Source organism: Diorhabda sublineata, chromosome 7 (genome assembly GCF_026230105.1).
Source record: "Diorhabda sublineata isolate icDioSubl1.1 chromosome 7, icDioSubl1.1, whole genome shotgun sequence".
Lineage (NCBI taxonomy): Eukaryota > Metazoa > Arthropoda > Insecta > Coleoptera > Chrysomelidae > Diorhabda > Diorhabda sublineata.
In genome coordinates this window covers 11,111,386-11,131,366 of record NC_079480.1, presented here as the reverse complement: position 1 = coordinate 11,131,366, position 19,981 = coordinate 11,111,386, and the positions used below count along the sequence as shown (strand labels likewise).

The following is a 19,981-nucleotide window of genomic DNA, read 5'->3' as shown; positions in this document are numbered from 1 at the left end:
CATTTCCACAATAAAAACCATTTAGCAGATATTTAAAAAAATTACTTCTTTGAATGGTTGTACCTCCATTATTGTTGAATTTTAAAAAGAATTGTACCTACATAAAGCAGTACTCTATTTTTTGGAGGAAATGTCAGAACTATAATTCTGGACCACCTTGTATATACTGCTATTGCTTGTATGGTCATAATCAGCCGACGCAGCTGCTACCTACAGTAGCGGTAGTGATCGGGAACGTGTTGAACGTTCACTGGCAAGTCGATTTTTATTTCTGTCAATTTTTATTTTTTGACAGGTGTATTTTTAATATAGAGGCTGTACTTTTTATATTTTGTTTAGTTTATTCCAACGAAATTATTTTTATTACATTATGTGGTAGTACTTTGTCTTTAAAGAATTTAGATGTGTATCCAGCACTAACTCACTTTTATTTGTAGGAGGAATTTGAGCCTGTTAGGAAGAAATTCAATAAAAGCAAATTTATGGATACTTCAGGAACTTTTTATTAGAAACTAAATCCTTAGTCATTTCACTATCATTTAATCACAGCGTTAACATTACATAATCGGGCATTTGGCTACAGATAAACTTTAAAGAATAAAAAAACAGAATCGCTCTATTACCTGACTTTGTGAGAAATAAGAAACTATAAAATCCCATATGTGTAATGCAAGATACTTAATTATTATTCATAAAAATTTTATTATAAACGTAACCGTATAACGTAAATATTCTCATTCATCGTCGCAAAGATTCTCAATGTCTACTTTTTCAGCCATGTCAGTACCATTCTTAAGAAGTTCCTTTTTTCACTTCTCCTTTTTTGTTGGTTGCCTTCTTTCCTTCTAGAGAATACAGCCGATGTGATGAATCGCAAAGATTCTCAATGTCTTCTCCTTCAGACGTGTCAGTTCCATTCTCAAGAAGTTTCTTTTTTACTTTTTCCACTTTTCCTTTTTTTGATTGCCTTCTTTCCTTATTTTTTCGTTCTAAAAGCGATGTAGTGAATTTAATTGAATCTATATCATTATAACGTGACTAGCCACTTTCCAAGCGTCCATTCCTACATGTTTTATCCGCATTTTTTTGATAGCAATTTCTAGGATATAAAAGGTTCAAGATGCTTTCGTAGTGGTGCGTTCCCTTTTATAGGCATTTTAATATTTAATACAAACATATTAAAACGCATATGGGGTAATTGGAGCTATAGAGGGTAATCAGAGCCTAATAAGCTTTGATTTATCAACTACCACCATTTTAATTTAATAAAATATATACTGAAACTAGCTTCTAACGAAATTATATGCACTGATACTCGAAATTGCTAACATTAGCTATAAAATAAAACAAGTCTGATTGCAATAACCTTCACACATACTTGGTTGGTGAAATTGTATTTTATATATATATAATATTTTTTCTAAGCGCGGACCAAAAAAATCGACAAACGTCCGTTGTCACACAACACATGGTACTTGCGAGTCTCGCACCGCAGGAAAACTCGATCACAGCTTGCCGAAGGCACCGAAAGACAACCAAGTGAATACGAGTCGTAGTTTTGTCAATCAATCATCGAATTATTGCCCAATTGCACTCCTTCCCACGTTATCTAAGATCATAGAAAGATTGGTCAAAAAGAAGCTTTTATAATAATATTAGAATAGTTTGTCTTTCAAAATATTTCCTTTATTTAACGTTATAATGTTTTCTTAGACTTGTTAATATTACACTCCTTATTGCTTTAATTAAAACTCAAATAAGTTTTTGTTGTTGTAGGGTCAACCCAGTGGTGAAGCCTTTATTCAAATGGACTCTGAACAATCGGCGTTTATGACGGCGCAACAAAAACACCATCGTTACATGATATTTGGTAAGAAACAACGGTATATCGAAGTATTCCAATGCTCTGGTGAGGATATGAATCTCGTACTAACTGGAGGGATACCCGCACCGGTTTCTCCAGCGAAGGCAACTCCAGCTCTTCTAAGTCCCGGTATGTTACCTCCAATAGCGCCTCTACCACCAACTAATATACCTCCCCCTCCTCCCCCTCAAACGGCCTCGGCCACTACTATGTCTCAGAGTTTGGTTACGCATACACCCCATCAATTTACTTGGGACAATTCCGCGTTATTCGCTCAACAACAAGCACAAATTATTGCACAACACAATTTAATGGCACGACAAAACCAAGCTCAACAAGCACAAAATGAAATGTTATTGATAAATCACTTTGCGCAACAAAATCTTGCCCTTTTCAGTCAAAACATTTCACAATTGTCTCCCAATGGTACACAGTCGACTGCTGCTGGTGTCCCAGTTAATTCCGTCCTTAAAAGTCCTCAACACACTGTACCTCTTATGCCTATGGTCCCAACTCATCCTTATATGATCATTCCTCCAAGAATTCCTATTGCATTGCAAAGACCTCCTCCTATGTTATATCCTCAGTTATTACAGGGGCAAACGCCGGGTGTGATGCCGGTGGTACCTCACGTGGCAGTTAAAAGAAGCTACGGGGATGCTTTTAATGAACAAGCCACTCCTGCTAAGAGGCCTTTTGCGCCTACTTCTTTGCCTGTTTATCCCCCATTCTATCCTAACATGTAAAAAGCAGCTCTCTGGTTGTGAAATTATTATATGAAGTTGAAAAGTTTTATTGAGATAAACTTTACAAATTTTTATATTTTTTGATAATATTGATGGTTGGAAATAATTAAATACAATTTTATAATAACAAGGAATGTAATTGATAATAACGTACAATTTTAGAATTTTTGATAGAGAAAAATTGTTCCAGAATGTGCTATCATGTGAGAAGGTCTTTTATAGCCATTTAAGTTAGTTTTGTTACTTTACATTATTAAAAAACAAGAATGAAGCAATATGCTACCAGATGCTGAAGTAGAGAAAAAAATAAAATTGAATCTACTAGTTTTTCTTAAAAAGCAATTTTTCCAATAAACTTATGGCTTAAAGTAGTGCTTCTTACACACTTTATATTTGTCCTGTATTTATCTATTTACATATCTCTGTATGTAACGGAATTTTTGGATAGGATTTTCCCTGATTCAAAAATATCGGATGGATTGAAATTTTATGAATTTTTCCTACAGTCCATGCCAGATTCACAAGAATAAAGAAATTGAAGTTTGGTATAGTAGGTTTCACATATATCCCCTTGTTATGGTATACCAAGAAAACCATTGTGTATAAAAAAAACTAAAGCAATGAGCTTTATTCAAAAACTGAAATAAAAAATGAGAAATAATCTCAATGTTCTTGGGTTAAAATTATTATGAACAACCAAATCGTCTTCAGCACATTTAAAATAAAACTAGAGTAATCAACAAAAAAAATTTACGTCAAAGCTAGTGGTGCTATATATCAATTAATGAATGCTATGTCAAAATTGGCCTTTTCCATATAAATTGAAAAAATGAGGAAAAACAGTTTTTCCTACATAAACTCCTGTACAAAATTAACGCACCACTTTAATCTAAATATTTACAATATAAACACAAAATAGAACTAAGTAATTTGCCTTATTTTTTCCACAAGAGTTTGTTGTTGCTGGAAATGCATAAATAAGCTAAGCTCATACTTCTAAATTGACAAAAAAACAGTAAAAGGGGTCACCCCTAATACCGCGCAGGCCCTCCTTTATTCATTATCACTGCATTCATACGTCGCGACATGATGATATCGTTGTTCAACAAAAGCTTGCGGTATATTCTTCCATTCTTCAATAACGACCTCTGTGAGCTCGTTGTGATTAGAAACAGGGGGACTATGACTTCGAATCCTCTTTTTGAGATAGTCCCATATTTGTTCTATAGGATTCATATACGGAGTGTTAGGTGGCCACTCTAATAAAGAGATATTGATATAGTTTTGCAAAATTTAATTTCTAAACTTTTTCTGGTGAGCAAGGGTTTTTTGGCTGGTCTTTTGTTGCTTAATCCAAGTGTCGATTTTCACCAAAATGAATGAGGCGAGTTTTGATATGGAACGGCTCAATTAATATATTTTATTGGACATTGGTACACGTGATGTCTCATAAAAGAATACATGCAAAGCACCTCACGTTTTTGATAGTTAACTTTATGTTTTTTCTTTTCGTTAGTCTTTGTTTTTTATTTTTTCACGACTTCAACAGGTGACAGTATATTGTGGTAGTAGCACAATTCTTCTTATTCTTGTTATGACCTAGCAGAACTAACCTATTCGGTCAAAAAGTCCCTTCTTATTAAAAATAAATGTTTAAGACAAATCTTTTAATATTCATGTTACCTTTTAAGCGCATTTGGGCACTTTTTTATCCAAAATATCAGTTGTAAATTTATTATTGAGATATTTTGAGAAGTACCTTTAAACTATATTAATATCTTTACATACAAAAGAAATAAAACTTCCATCAATATTTAATTTTTAGAATATAAAGTCAGTTTTTTTGACAAAATTTATTGTCAAATTATTATTACAAAATTTTTCATTGAGTTTTAAAGTTTTGTTTATATTTATTTTTAGTTATTTGAAGTACTAACTTATAATATTAAGTTTACATTATTTCATATTAAGTTATAAAGCTTTTTGACATACAGGTGTTCCTAAATTCATGCTACAATATTCAGTAACTGATTGCTCGTGTGCAATTTGAGATGGGTCTTTCTATAACAAAATTTCCTCATCCCACTCTTCTTTTAAATATCACTTTTAAAAGATGGTTACCAAAATTGAGTTTCTATTTTTTTTTTCATTCTATAATTTTTGTGCATTCGCAAAGTGTGTGATTGTGAGTATTTTTTCAATATTCTTGTGATATTATACGGGGGTGAAATTAGCAATCCTTACTTTATTTCATACCAAAACTTTTTTCAAAAAGAAGTTTTATGAAATAAAATTATAACTCAAAATCCTTGTTCTATTTAGAAACATTAAAAACAGGGTAGAGGTTGTCATTTCCAACATTTATTATTTTCCACTCAACCTATTAAAAAAATTATGATTTATGTTTATTTTTTCCCTGTAGCTATTGGTTTTGGGACAAAATTTAAGAATAAGAAATATTTTTAAATAAAATAAAGATTTTGATTTATAATTTAATACTCCATCTTTAAAAAAAGTTTTGGTATTAAATAAAGTAAACGCTGCTGCTAATTTCACCCTCTACAATGTAATAGGAATATCAAAAGATAATCGTCATTTGCGAATGCACAAAAATTACAAAATTTCAAGCTTCTAGCTCCACTTATGTTTAAAAATAAAATACTCAATTTTAGTTTAGTTTTCAGTTAAGGGTGATATCTCGGTAAGAGGTGGACCGAGGAAACTTCGTTATATGAAAGACCCATCTTAATTTCATACGAACAATCACCTCCTGAATTTTATCGCATGAATTTATGAACACCCTTTATATTAATTAATTTTAGATATAAAGTTATTTGATTCAAGAATTCATTTTAATTTCATATTAATCTAAACAATTGTATTAAATACTTGATATTATAATAGGATTGAATCTAGAGTATATTACCTACAAACTGAGATTTACACAGTACAGAATATTCTTTGTGTATTTATGCTCTGGTTAAATATACTTACTCAAAATGATATATTTATTGCAATACAAAATAAGATGAAGTATTTCACACGATATTGGAATTTAATCCATGAAATAATAAGTAAAATAATTTTTTAAAACTCGGAAACTCGAGTTCATTAATTGAGAAATCTTTCTGAAGACTAAAATGTACTTAACTTTGAAACAACAGTGAACTAGATTCATCAGAGATATGATTTTTCAACAAAAATAACTTTACACACTTCATCAGAGATATGATTTTTCAACAAAAATAACTTTACACACTTCATGCAGAAGCACTTTTCATTCCATTCATATTCACATTCAAGATTATGATATTTGGAGAGTTGTTGATTCGAAATATGATGTATAAGAGTAGTGGATATTCATCGGCTAATCGGCTACAGTCTCTGTTAATGATTATACCAGGGAATCCAGAATTAGGTACATTTATTCCTAGAGCTAATATATTAAAAAATGAAAATACTTATCTGTAGAATTTTTTTTCTCTAATAATTTTGAGAAATTATTTTAAAAATAGTTACCTTATATTTTGAACACAAAAAGTGTCTTTGTAATCATTTTAAAATTGTAAGGGTACATGGTGGGGAAGTTAAGAGAAATAATCCAAATATAGCTTAATCACTATTCTCATAATTCTCATAATCATTCTCATTAATTTATGGCACGTTGATCATTAATATAACTATGATTTATACAGTCTCTGAAGAATTAATATATCACATTTTTTAATAATTCATAATTAATAGGAACATCATGACAAAACATGTTGCCCTATATTGTGGGGTATGATGAAATTGGGGCATGATGGAGGAGGCTAGTCGTTCTCATAAAACAAACAATTGTATATTTTCTCTGGATCTTCATCCTCCAAGCCGGCACAAGCGTTGTGAGCCCAACGCCCACAGAGCTGGCAGCCTATCCAAGGTCCTGACGAGGTCAAAAAAATGTTTTCTTCATTACAATATAAGCAAATGGCATCTTCATAATTGTTCTTTTTTCTCTGTCTTCGGTTTTAGCGTTCTTTTTGAGGCGAGGATCATTAGGATTGATTGATAAATTTCCAGCTCATTTTTATAAAGAGTTGGGGTTGTTATGACTATTTTTCTTTGGCAGTGTCGTTTCTTTTTGTCAGTTCGTTGAACAGAAGTAATAGGCAAAATATCACTTTGGGATGCATTTTCACAGCTAGATCAGATCACGGCATGCTGCATGAATGAAAGATTCAGAATAATAAAAACATCTAGGTTCAGGTCCTAGGACGGCTGTTTTAGCTATTCTTGGCGTGACATGTTTGTAACATTCGGTGATTAACTCTGTTCTAGGTGGAGTAGAAGATGTCGATGTAGCTTTAGGTTCTGTTGGAAGAGTTTCAGTGTGAGAAGTTGTCATGACTGTCGAAGATGCAGTTGTCACTGTTGTTGTTAAAGACAGACAAAAGATTTGGCTTCATTTGTTGTGTCTGAAATTTCATCAGTAGGTACATGAAGGTTCCAGTAGCGTTAAAACATATTTCTACTGTGATACTTTGTCTCACTCACTTATTTTCGTCTTTTCATAGCTAATATTTTGCTCTTGCTCTTAGATACAACGGAAATCCCTGTTTCATTACAAATTTATTGAATTCCATTGCTCTAGCTTTTGATAACGTTTCAAAAAACTTTTAAGCCAATTAACGCTTGCCATTTCTTTATCAGTATTAAAGTTGTGTGCCTTTCAATTTTTAATTACCAATTGATATGCTAGAAGTCTCATTCGAAAGTTGTTAGGCCAAAAAACGCCCCTCCATATATTTTAGATATTCTTCTATTTCATCTTTTTTAGGTGTAAATATAGATTTTTTCTGCCCTAAAGGTAAACCAATAGCAACTACACACCTTCCTACATTTTCTCAACATATCGCTTTAACGTAGTCCGATACATTGCGTGTGCAAAAGCAGTTTTTTTGAATCCCATTTCTTTAAAACTATCTATAGCTATTTTCATAGAATCTATCAACCACTCTTCTCTTTTGGTTTTTCTTCATGCCAGTACATGCCATGATTTTACTTAAAAAATAATAAATTAATGTTATTTGATAAGAAACTTGAATGATCCCTGACACACAACCCCATTTTGCCCTAATGCCCTATCATATCCGTATCAAATACCCCATCTTGCCTCAAAAGGTCACTCAGAACATAAACAATTTTAACTAATTAAATGATTCCTACAAACAATATACCATATTAAAATAAACAACACTAGTAACTAATGATCTAAAAGACAAATGGGGTGATCATAATTATCTTAAAATAATGAAGTTTTTTTTCTTCTATAATAGGCGAACGTCAAATTTTTAATAAATAACTTTTCTTACCTACTCGCCAAATTGATATAATCAAACTTTATTCTGTATGTTTTAGAACTATTTTTTTGCAAGATTTAACAAACGATAAAATAAACTGCGGGGAATCCCCATTACCACATTAGGTATAACTGCAAGGTATAATGCTTATTGGTTGACTATTTTGATTGATTTAAGATACCAACGTCAGTTGAATGAGGATTCCTATTGGCTTATAGTTTTATATTCACAAACGCCCAGTTTCTTCTATGTGTACGGTACCTATCCTACCTCGTTACTCCGTCATGCCCTCTTTCCCCTAGATGCATTTTCCTGTAATCGAAAAATTGTAATAGCCGTTTTTCATATGGAATGGGGTAGGCGATAACACGGAATCAATTATCTTAATATGTTATAGTATCTCCCATAATATGAATTTCTCGTTTGGAGCAAAAAATAATGTCCCCAATTCCCCCTTTAAGGTTTCATTTGGCGTTTTATGGTATTAGAAATGGATCCACTCAACACTTAAGTTTCTATTGCTGTTGATAGGATAAAATGCAGATAATAAATTCTGGTCTTTTTATTTATGGGATAATATCAACTCTAAAATAAGGGGAAAACATGTCCACAATGTTTTTATATTCCATTATTATGATATCCTTACAATGGCTGTGAGGAAATACAAAGTAAATTATTCTTATTCGTAGCGCTATAGAGATAGACCACGTTTGGGTAGATATATACCCATACCTTTTAATTATTAGTGATAAGGAGAAACAATATATTGATAGAGAGATCCGTCCTAAGTTTGTTGATGTTTTTGATATTAATATTTTCAACATTTTATAAACTCGTGATCCAGATTCAATTACTCTGGTTTTTTTACTGTAGGCTTTAACTGTAAGCCATTTTTTGGAATATTTTCTATTATCATTGTTTATTTTAGATTGATTCTTTCTTTGCGCACTTCGAAAAGATCAGATGTTTTGTTATCTATGTCTATTGTAAGTTTTTTTGTTACAATATTTTTCTCAGTACGTTGTCCTTTTCTTATACAAATTATTTTTCGTATATTAATGCTATTAGATAGACAAGTTTCAGTACTCATATAAGTTTATCATGTTTCATTACGGTCATCTTCTAGAAGGGTATATTTTTATTATATTTCAATTTTAGGGAAAAGTGTACTGCAAAAAATACTTTTGGATTTACCCTTAGCTCTATAAATTGATGCACATAATTATGGATCCCATAGTCTTGATAAAATGGTGTATTTCTGATAAATTTGGTACATATGCTTAAGAAAAATGTGGTAATATCCTATTTCCTCCTTAACTATTTACTAACTAAATTCCAATATTTTGTTTTTGCTGCAAATGACTTATTCTTTTTTGTGTTATATAAAATGGAAAACGCATTTGAGACAATAAATATTAATGTACTTAGTTTCTTTCACGAAAATGACGATTTTTATTCATTACTTTAGACAGTAATTAAAAACAATTATGAAAGTCCTCAATGATATGTAAAATGTTATAATAGTATTGTACTTGCCGAAAACATGAAGGGTCCATTTTCAATGTTATTATTCCCAAAAAGACATCTTGTAAGATAAATTACAATTTGTTCAACGTGCCTTAATTTTTATGCTTTACAATAAAGATATTGCTATTGCCATTTCTAAGGATCCCTTCTGCGATTTATTGGATTTCATATTTATGCGGTTTTTCGATATTTCTTATTGTCCCCCTTTTTTAATTCACGTGACAAAGTAGCTTAAGCAATCTGATTCTAACGTATTGGTTTATTTACTTTATAATAATGCTACTTAATTTCTTGTTTTCTATTATGTGTCTCCTGATGTTTTATCGGAAATCTCCCGTTGAAAATTACTTTTTTGGATTTATTTTTGTTGTATACCATCCTCAATTTGCAGCAATATGATGACTTGTTTTTTTATTGTTTGTATTTCGTAAGAACTTTACTTTTTTCACTTGAATGCTGTATTATATTATTATTTATCTTAATTAAAACTTTTTGTGTTCTTTTGATATAGTTTTCTTAAAGCAATAATTTATTTACTTCATTCAAGCAAACAATTATTCAATATAAAACTTATTCATTTATCTTCATATTGTATGGCTATTTCTTGTGCTGACTGTATATTTAATATTTACAAAGTGCCTTTTAAATCCAGAATATGAAAATTTTGGATTTAGATATATTAGGGTGGTCGTTGGAAATTGATTTATTTGATATACTCCCAAAAACCTTCTTTTATGAAGGAACACTGGGAATTTTTTTAATGATTAAAAAAAAACAAGTGCCTTTACATGATCTGTTTTAATTTTTCGGTATAATCATCTTTTTTGTAATTTTCAGGAAAAATATTGTTGAATTGTAGAACTAATATCAATAAAAATAACAAATATTTGATCGAAATAACAATAAACAAAAATCTAAATTGAGAAATTTTCCCAGTTCATTTTGTCTATTAAATAAAAAAATGAAAGATATTCAAATTGATATTTTAATTAAAAATTCCATAAGTACAAATTTCATTTTAATATTCTGATTTCTTCACACAAAACCTCAATTTCTTATTTTTAATATCCTCTCTTTTGTAAACAAATCGTTGGATTCTTGCAATAGTTTTATAAAAGTTTTAATATTTGCAGTTGATTTGCTCAAATTCGTTATGTGTCTTTCCAATCAAAAATCAATTTTCTTCCTATCTTCCATTACAGGGAAAAAATAATACTCACGTAAGGGTGTGTAGTATTTCATTACTTTTAATAAAAGGTACAATTCAGTTTACAAATAAAAACCATAAACACTCAAGAACAATACTTTGGAATATATACCTAAATGTTTTGATTATTGTAATATTTATTTAATAATTTATACAAAGTATATCGTCAAGTAAATTATCTTGAAACTATAGACGTATGAATGCAAGAGAATTTTGGGCCTTCAAAGGAGACATCCAGAGCTGGCGCATATAATGATTTTTTTAGGCATATTCATGAAAATAACTTATAACTTATATATAACTACTCACAGACGTAGAAAAAGCTTTCTAATAACAGTGAAGGCGTTTCATCGTTAGCTATTTTTAAATCTCACAAAAATACTTGTTCCAAATTTTATAAGATACTGGTCAACAAAATTCAAACTTTTTTTTGTCATACGAAAACTTATGGGTTGAATGACCACTAAACAATAAAATATCAATGGAAAAAAATTGACACATCAGGTTTCTTTGTGACATCAAGACACTAAAAATATTCCTTAATATTCAATAAATAGCTATGATTTGTAATTTCCTAGGAAAGGACATTCACAAAACATTTCCAGTCGACTTTTTCTAGATCATTCAGGTTTCTTCATAGTTTGTATCCTTCATTAGTTCCTGTATTTGCGAACCAACAAATATTCCCTCGTTAATTTTTGCCATGCTGAGCTGGGACATTTTTCTTTTAGTTATAAGAATCCACTGCCATCTTTAGGCTTAGCTTTTACAAAACTTTTCATCTGGTCGATTTTTATATGCAACGTTGGTAGAAGTATGTCGTCGGGGTTCGCTAAAGGATCATTTTAAGATTCTTCTGCCCTGGAGTAAGTAATCCACGCTTGGGCAATACTTTCTTTGTGTAGAAACTTTTTCTGTCTCTGCTGTCTCATTCGCAAATGAAGCAACAACATTTTGTGTAACCAAGCTGTAACTCAAGCAAAAGAGCAATTTCCTTAAAGTCTTCAAACATGGTCACTGTATTTAATTTTTTCAAGAAGGAACTTCATGTAAGTCACTTTCATATCAGAACCATGGAAAATCGGCACCGAAAGACATTTGATTCCGTTGTTTAGCAACACTGCTTTCAAGCTAGTTTATGATAAGTCAATGAACAATCGCCAGTGACTTCACAAAATTCAATAAATTCAACACTACGGGAATGTTATTACAATAAACTAAATCATCTGCTTTAGAAAAGTAAAGTTTCATTTCATCGTCGTTTCACCATTTTCATCTGCATTCCATATAGAAGAAGCTATCAATTTAAATCGATCCGTAACTCCTGCTAATTTCGAATAAAATTCTTGCAAATTAGTTTTGTTGAATGACGTTGCTCTGCTGAGGCTTGTTGCTTTAGGTTTTCTAATGGTGAGAGAGATTTCGTTTAAGAAAAACGTACATCCAATCCTTACCAGTCATTTTGTTTGTATGCCATTTGTCTGGTTTATTTATTTTATATTTAATAGCACAGTCATAAACAATGCGACAAACTTTCTTAGGACCTATACAATGGAAAATGTATGCAAGTTTGAACAAGTATTCTGCGAGGCTGCCTTCTTGTTCTTTATTTAATATATCTCTTGGAGTACTATAGCGAAATCTAAAATTTACAGGATTATCCTCCATTCGTTTAATAAATCTTGAGAATGAAGTTTTACTTAATACAAAATCTCGACACACCGCCCTTAATGATTTATTTTCACATAGAATTAAATTTGCTGTACGTTGCATCAATTCTAAGGAACTTCATGTTCTTGTGAGTGTCTTTAATATTAGTACCATGGGCAACCGGCACTATAGCAACACTGCTTCCAAAATTCAATAAATTCATCACTACAGGAATTTTATTACAATAGACTGAATCATCTGCTTTAGAAAAGGTTTCATTTCATCGTCACGATATCGGAAATAAGGACTATTCGTACCAGGATAAAGTAAATTCCAGTCGTTTGATCTATTCCCCAAAAGCTCATATTGTTTTTTTGACACATTCAAATCACGTACCATATCGTTTAAATCACTTTGTAATAATAAATGCGGTTCTTTTGAAGTTGACGGTTCATATCTGGAGATACCTTATCGGGTTGATTACGAACAAATTTTGAATTGGAAACTGAATCATGACTTTGGAGGCTTTGGCACAGGCAGTTAGGCACTATGTAAGATTGGTCGATGACATGTTTGGATACTGGAAAATGTGTTGACGCCTTTTATTAAGATCAATCACAAATAACAATCACTTACATGATCTTTTGGTTCCGTCCAAATCATTGGTACACCAAAAGGCAAATGTTTGGATTCTTGTTTAATCCAACCTAATAGGATTCTCATACACGTTACACAACATATATATGGAACCCAGGATTCATCTTGGTGACACAGATGAAAACGAAAATAGTCTAAATAGCACTTTTCACTGCTTCATGGGGTGGAGTCTTGGTATGCTGGCCTCTTCCATCAAAACTTCTTGTGCTGAGTATTTCTCCATCTGTTAGGTTAGGTTTTCATTCAAACAATCATTGTTTCTACTGACATTTCACATTTATTGGAAATAATTCACTTTAGCGTTAATTTGATTGAAAAATATAAAAATTAAATTAATTATAAAAGTTCGAAAACTTCATGAAAGAAAATAACCAATCGCGACTTTAATGGGTATTTCTATAATTATTAAAGACATTTTATGGGTCTATTTTAATGGGTGGTAGCAGTTGAATTTGGAAAATCTTTAGACATGGTCCGCATCATGGAACATTCGTCTAGATCTACTAAAATGGTGCGTAGCATGCTGGGAAAGCCTTAATGGCTGGACTGTAGTAGAGCGTCACAGTGAAAAAGTTACTGGCGTGAATTTTCGCTGAGAAGTAAAAGTTAATTTTCCACACACATAAACGCAATCGTTATACAGTCGCCTAAATTAAGTTATTCAAACAAAAACACGTGAATGAGGTCACAAAAGAATATACAGCTGTCACAAAAAAAAGTGACTGAAACAAAATAATATTTTTTTAATGAGGGGACATCAAAACAAATAAAAATAATCACAAAGTTCGTGTTTGTGGTTACCATTGTTATTATATCAAAAAATTAACTTAGATCGTATTGTTTTGAATTAAAAAAAATTATTAAAAAGGAGTTTTTAAAGGGCGTCGCAAAAAATTTAATTTTCATCGACCACCCTAAGATATATTGAAATACATTTTATAGAATATCCAACAAAAATATTTGATGACAATTCTATATTTCCTAAAGGTACATAACATTTATTGACACATTATATTAAAAAAACCTAATAAAAATCCGTGTCCACAAAAAATAAAAAAAGAAAAGTTCGTTTTGGTGTAAAAATTAGTCAACAAATGCATCCAAACTCTGGGACATGATCGATTCCTTATATTACATTGAGATTCCCTGAGTTGCCACCTTATATTATTAGTTATATTCTCTATAATACAAGACTGGTACTCAACAATTGTGATAAAACTACATTCCGAATTTGTTATTTGCTTGAAAAGAATCAGGTCGATTTTTACGTGTATGAGACATTTAATTTTTTATATTTTCATATTGCAAGATATGTGACTTGAAGTGATATTGGTACTTTATTTTCAATTGTACTTTTCTACTGCTCTTATCAAATATTTATTTGGAAAAACCAAGAGGAGAAATCAATGATCACCATACTTATTTATTGCGTCCCAGATTTCTAGGTAGTTTGTTACTTATGATTTTAAAGCTGTTATTAGTTTTGTACTGCCACACAAAATACTCTTTCCCAGTAACGGCAACTTATTTCATATTATTGAAGATAAGTAGTATAGGGGTAAAATGTAATAAAAATAAATTAACAGAAAGCATCTACAGGGTGTTTTTGTAAAAAAATTTCTTCAATAAAAAAATATAAAAAATAATGAGTGCAATTATGCTCAGGAAAAATCGTCTGGTTACTATTCAATTGTTGTTTAAATACTTTTTACATTATAGAAGTTGAAATTATATATTTTTCTATATAACTGGTCCCCTATATTCCATGTTTACAAGGCTTTTGTCATAACAAAAAATGTCTGCGACTAATGATTATAGAATGGGATTGGGTAATTGTTGTTTAAAACTTATGGTTTTAGGACAGTTGTTGAAACTGAAGGCAACTATTTTGTTTATTTCTATATTTATTAAATATACTTTATTTCACTAATTAAGGGTTGTCTTTGGTTGACGGAAGTCGATTGTCATTGTTGTCAATAGATGGCGAAGGGTATATTTCAGAACCTTAAATCAAATGAGAGCTTTCACTATGTGAACATTTTGAATGAGTATTCGTTAAATTGGGTATTATTTTAAACATTTTGAGCTAGTAGTGCTGGTGTATAGTTTATCTCAAATGAGCATTATATCAATCCAGATAAAAATTTTAGTAAGATATTTGTAAAATGACAGATTTATTAAAATTTCAATGATTGTTACTTGTAAGTAAAATTAACATATTCAAATAATTAATTTGTGAAACTACATTTTACGAATTACGATTTCTTTCATAATATTTTTTTCATTTCCAAATGAAATTACATATTAATTGTGTTAATTCCTTATTATCACAAATTCAGGAACATGATTTTTATCTACCATATTCCTATCATTAGATTTAAGGTTCATATAGATTTTTTTTTGAAAGTAGACTAAGAAACATTGTACAAATCATGGTGTATACTTATTTCATTTATTATTATTATTATTTTTTTTATTATATATTGGGTTTTAGTTTACTTAGTTATAGATTTATATATATATTAACTGATTCTGTCAACTTCAAAAATACTAATAGCTATTATTTTTGTCGGAAGACGGAATCGGCTGTAGGTTCAGATTAAGCCTCTTGCATAGCTTTCGCTAGATATCTGAATACGATTTGGTGTTATGCTTTTCACATTCATTATTTTAACTTTTGGAGTGGTGTTGGCGAATGGTTCAATATTTTTCAGAACAAAATTCTAACTTTCCAATATATTTTTAATAAATGCAACACATCCTATTGTGTGGTGATCGCTATATCATTAATTGGAGGTATTAAGAAAGATTTATTTCTGCTGCTTCAACTTCTTTATCTGATAAGTGAACTGAATAATAATCATCGAGCTTATTCTACAATATTCGTAAAAAAGGGAGAATAATGAATAATTATGAATAAAGAAAATAATTGTGAATAAACTAACTTTTTTGTTACGCATCAAATAGTAAATACTTGGGAGTTTATTAGGGGATGGGAAGACGGGATTAAAGTGAACAAACATCGAGTTTAGTTTAAAATCGTTGGAAACATGACATAAAAAAAGATTAGAGAATTAATTTTGTCGGGACATATATTTATAATTGAAGAATTTATTCTTCAGAAATTCGAAAAAAGAAAAAACAAAAAAACAGCGGAGTAGAAACAAAAATATCAAGTAAAAAACATTCGACTCAATATATCCAATTGGTACTACAGCTCGGTGTGAGCCTTGGCCTCCTCGACAATTCAGCTCCAAACTGCTCTGTTCTTTACCAATGTTCCCATCCATTCAAATTCATTGTTCATTCATGAACTTAATCAGTCCATCTAATAAACGTTCTGCCTCTTTTTCTACTGCTGTATATTTTGGTATGCATGATTCTCTTAAGTATCCGATTTTCCTCCATTCTTTGAATGTGGCCATAGCAACTTAACCTCTGGACTGTAATGAATCGTACGATATTTTCATAGCCTAGTATTTAATCGACTTTTCTATTATACTCTTCTTTTTCAGTCCGTTACGATCATTATAATTCCTCCATATATTCTTCTGATATTTTTTTTTTCAAATATTCTTAATCTTTCTTGGGGTTTTTGTGTCATCACTTAACATTCACTGTCATAAGTTTACTTGTTATTAGTTTGTTTTACAGGAGCTTCAGATTCGCAAAATGAGATCTTTGTATTCTCCTGAATACATTCTGATATATCTTCTGCCGTATTTCCTTTTTTATAGATAATTTCGATCATAATTTATCTCATGTCTTAAATTAGAATAATTCATCATTTAGTTGTAAGATTGACTTACCAAATATCCTTCATCGATCAGAGAATCATAGAGAGTGCTTAACATGGCTTTTTCGTCCATCAACAATTTTATAACAATTTTTTTTCCCAAAATCAATAGTTTGGGCGTACGAGCGCCGTAAAGTGTAGTTCAACACAAGTTTGGGCAGAAATACTCATTTCCACACCACCATGAGGTAGAGAAAGCTGCGTGTTTTTGTATCGTGGTATCTCTAGTAAGCCTAATACATATCTGACTCACTACTTCCAAATTTAGTTCAATCTCCGTCGCTTTATTGTTGTTGACGGACCAGGTATTGTGCTTTCATCGTTTTCAGTACTGATTGAAATATCAACCACGGAAGTTTCTTCTGCATCATCGACGATGGGATCATCAGTTTTGTCTGATTGAGGATAATGTTTTGTTTTGTACATCTTAGACTGAATATTCTCTGTAACAATTACTGCTTCTACCTTTACAATACGCTTACGTTTTTCTATGTTGTCACTTTTTTCATCGTACCACACTCACGTAAATCATTTAAACCCTGTACTTCGAAAGTAAACCACATGCGCCTTATTAGAAGTGACAGTAATAAAAATATCATCAACATATTTTCTTAATAGTTGTGCTTTCACTGTTCTTATGTGTAGATGGTGATTACCTAATTTTGGCCATTAGTTTGTCCAGAGAAAACTGACACTCTTCGAGATATGAATAAATGTACTGCATCGCAGAATTAATGTCGTTTGCATATAGACTTTTTTTTTTTTAGTTTTTAGTCGATAATTTACGCACACAATACACAATATTACGATCACATAAACGAGTCTGCTTTTGCTTAGGTATAAACTCTGCTGTTATATAAGTAGCACGCCACGTAAACATGTCCGCCATTATTGATGCTCCCGCCAAGTGTGAATTGAGAAGTGTGATTCGTTTTCTACAGGCTGAAGGCCATAATACTGCAGAAATCCATCGGAGAATGAGTCGTGCGTATGGGGAAAACTTCATGAGTGTTTTATTTATAATAAAATGGATATATCACTCAGTTTTAACTAATTGGTAGTCCATACCAATATATTTAAGTGTTTGCAATTTCAGGGCAACCTAAAAGCTTTTAACCCTTCTGTTTAATCATACAGAGTTCAGTTCTTATTTCTTTATTCAATTTCTTGAATCAATATTCTGGATTATAGGTCTCTCCAAATAAATAATTTTTTCTGTGACGTTCCATCATGTCGCATTTTATGAAATTACTTTGTTCCATGGGAAAAAAATTAGTACTTTTTGCCAAGATATTGTATAAGCGTATATATACATATAATTTTAGAATATATGAGGACTGTTCTTTTTCCAATCTCCGATCGTTCCGTCCAGATGCTACGTGGTCATAAGAAAGTAGGCATATGCTGTAGGCGACATTCAGGCGTCAGTCGGCGTTGTGCTGCAGCCACGTAAACATGCCCGCCATTATTGATGCTCCCGCCAAGTGTGAATTGAGAAGTGTGATTCGTTTTCTACAGGCTGAAGGCCATAATACTGCAGAAATCCATCGGAGAATGAGTCGTGTATATGGGGAAAACTCCATGAGTGATGGTGTTGTGCGTGAATGGTGTCGAAAGTTTAAAGATGGCTGCCATTTTTATATCACTTTCGACACACATCGATTTTAATCCCACCAAAAGTTTGTATTTATTGTCTTTTCTTTTTACACTTGATTTACGAAAAGTTTCCAATCTTTTTTCCTTCATTTTTTTGCAATATATCAACGGAAAAAGTATGTCAAAATCTATGAAATTGCTAATTTTCAAAACTCCCGGAAAACTTTCCAGGTAACCTCTATTTATTCAACCAAATGACTGTACTAATATAGCAAAAACGTTGAATAAAAAATAATTATTTTTTGAAATATCACGTTTATGTAGGTACTGATCCAATAATTGATATCGCGATCACAATCATTTAACTGACTAAAATAAATTTTCTGAAAAATTAATTTAATTTGAAAGTGATGTTTTGTTCTGTGTTCATTTGATTATTTTATTACAGGATGTATTGGTGCAAACTTTAGTATTTCAAATTGAAATACTCAATTAACATTTCAACAATATATAAGTATTAATCAATAATTTCAATTTGCAATATTAAAAAAATAGTGGCTTACCCACATTTATTAATAGAACTTATTGCATTTTACATCGGGACTGGATGAACATATTTGGAACAGTGAGTGTTTTAGGTAAGACTTAGAGATACATGTGCAAAACAATGAGGCAGATTATACAAATATCTATGAGAAATCTACCTCTACCAGTTCAATAATTTACTTAGTCCTCGTTGACAGGTTTGTGAGAGATTCATCTAACTCACTAACAAGGTTTATGTTTGTAACATAATTTTTCATTCCTCTATGTTTTTTTATTGTTCGAGTAGTTTTCTTTATGTTAAACTCTTCATCTTATTCTCTTATTTCATTGTTAATCATTATTAGCAGTGTATATTCTATCATCTTCATTAGAGTTTCGTTATTTGGTTAATTGTTCAGGCTTACAGGTATTTTTGTGCACACCTCTCGGGTAGTTCGGACTTTTACTTATTTCTCAGGAACTGTATATAATAATTCAAGATTTAAGATTCTGTAGAAGAAATATTGTTTTGGTATCCTGAACGAAAATAAAGATTTGAAATATATGTGTTGTGCGAGGCTTGTCCATAAACTAGGAATCCCTTCGCAATAAAAAACATTTTTATTATCATTGAATAATATATTTTTGGAAAACTTTTGCATGTGGTATACCATCTTCGTAGAAGTCTGCCGCCGCGAAGATAGCTTGAAACCTTTTTTTCAGCTCTTCTTCGAATGTGTTCTAAGTATTCATTTAGGGAAGAGATGGTAATCAGTGGCCAAATTAAGGTTGTACTTTCTTTTTTGGATTCTTTGCACTATTCCCGCACATGTTGCACACTCATAAAATTTTCCTCATTCACTTTACACAGTTGGGTATGAATGCCCACCGGAGGAACGTATTTTACACGCAGAAAACGAATCATAGAGCATAATTCACACCTGGCGTGAGAAAAAAATGGAAGCTTAGTCTTCCGCGGCTACCAAATCAAGAATGAACGCTCGTCGGGATGGGAACTAGGAGAAAGGAAGCCAATCTCACCAAATCCCGAAGCTCCTTGGAAACCATATT

At 31.3% G+C, this 19,981-nt stretch overlaps 1 protein-coding gene across 2 annotated transcripts in view; it reads left to right on the top strand.

Annotated features, from left to right (window-relative positions):
* The window catches only part of LOC130446551 (RNA-binding protein fusilli), a 199,712-nt gene that overhangs the window by 136,629 nt on the left and 43,102 nt on the right, over positions 1-19,981 (top strand). Inside the window, exon 10 of one of the 2 annotated variants that reach the window (XM_056782884.1) lies at positions 1,777-1,993. In XM_056782884.1, the coding sequence (XP_056638862.1) occupies positions 1,777-1,993 (217 nt within the window). Of the gene's footprint in view, positions 1-1,776; positions 19,765-19,981 lie in introns of those variants that run through there. The other variant, XM_056782882.1, reaches the window with a different exon arrangement.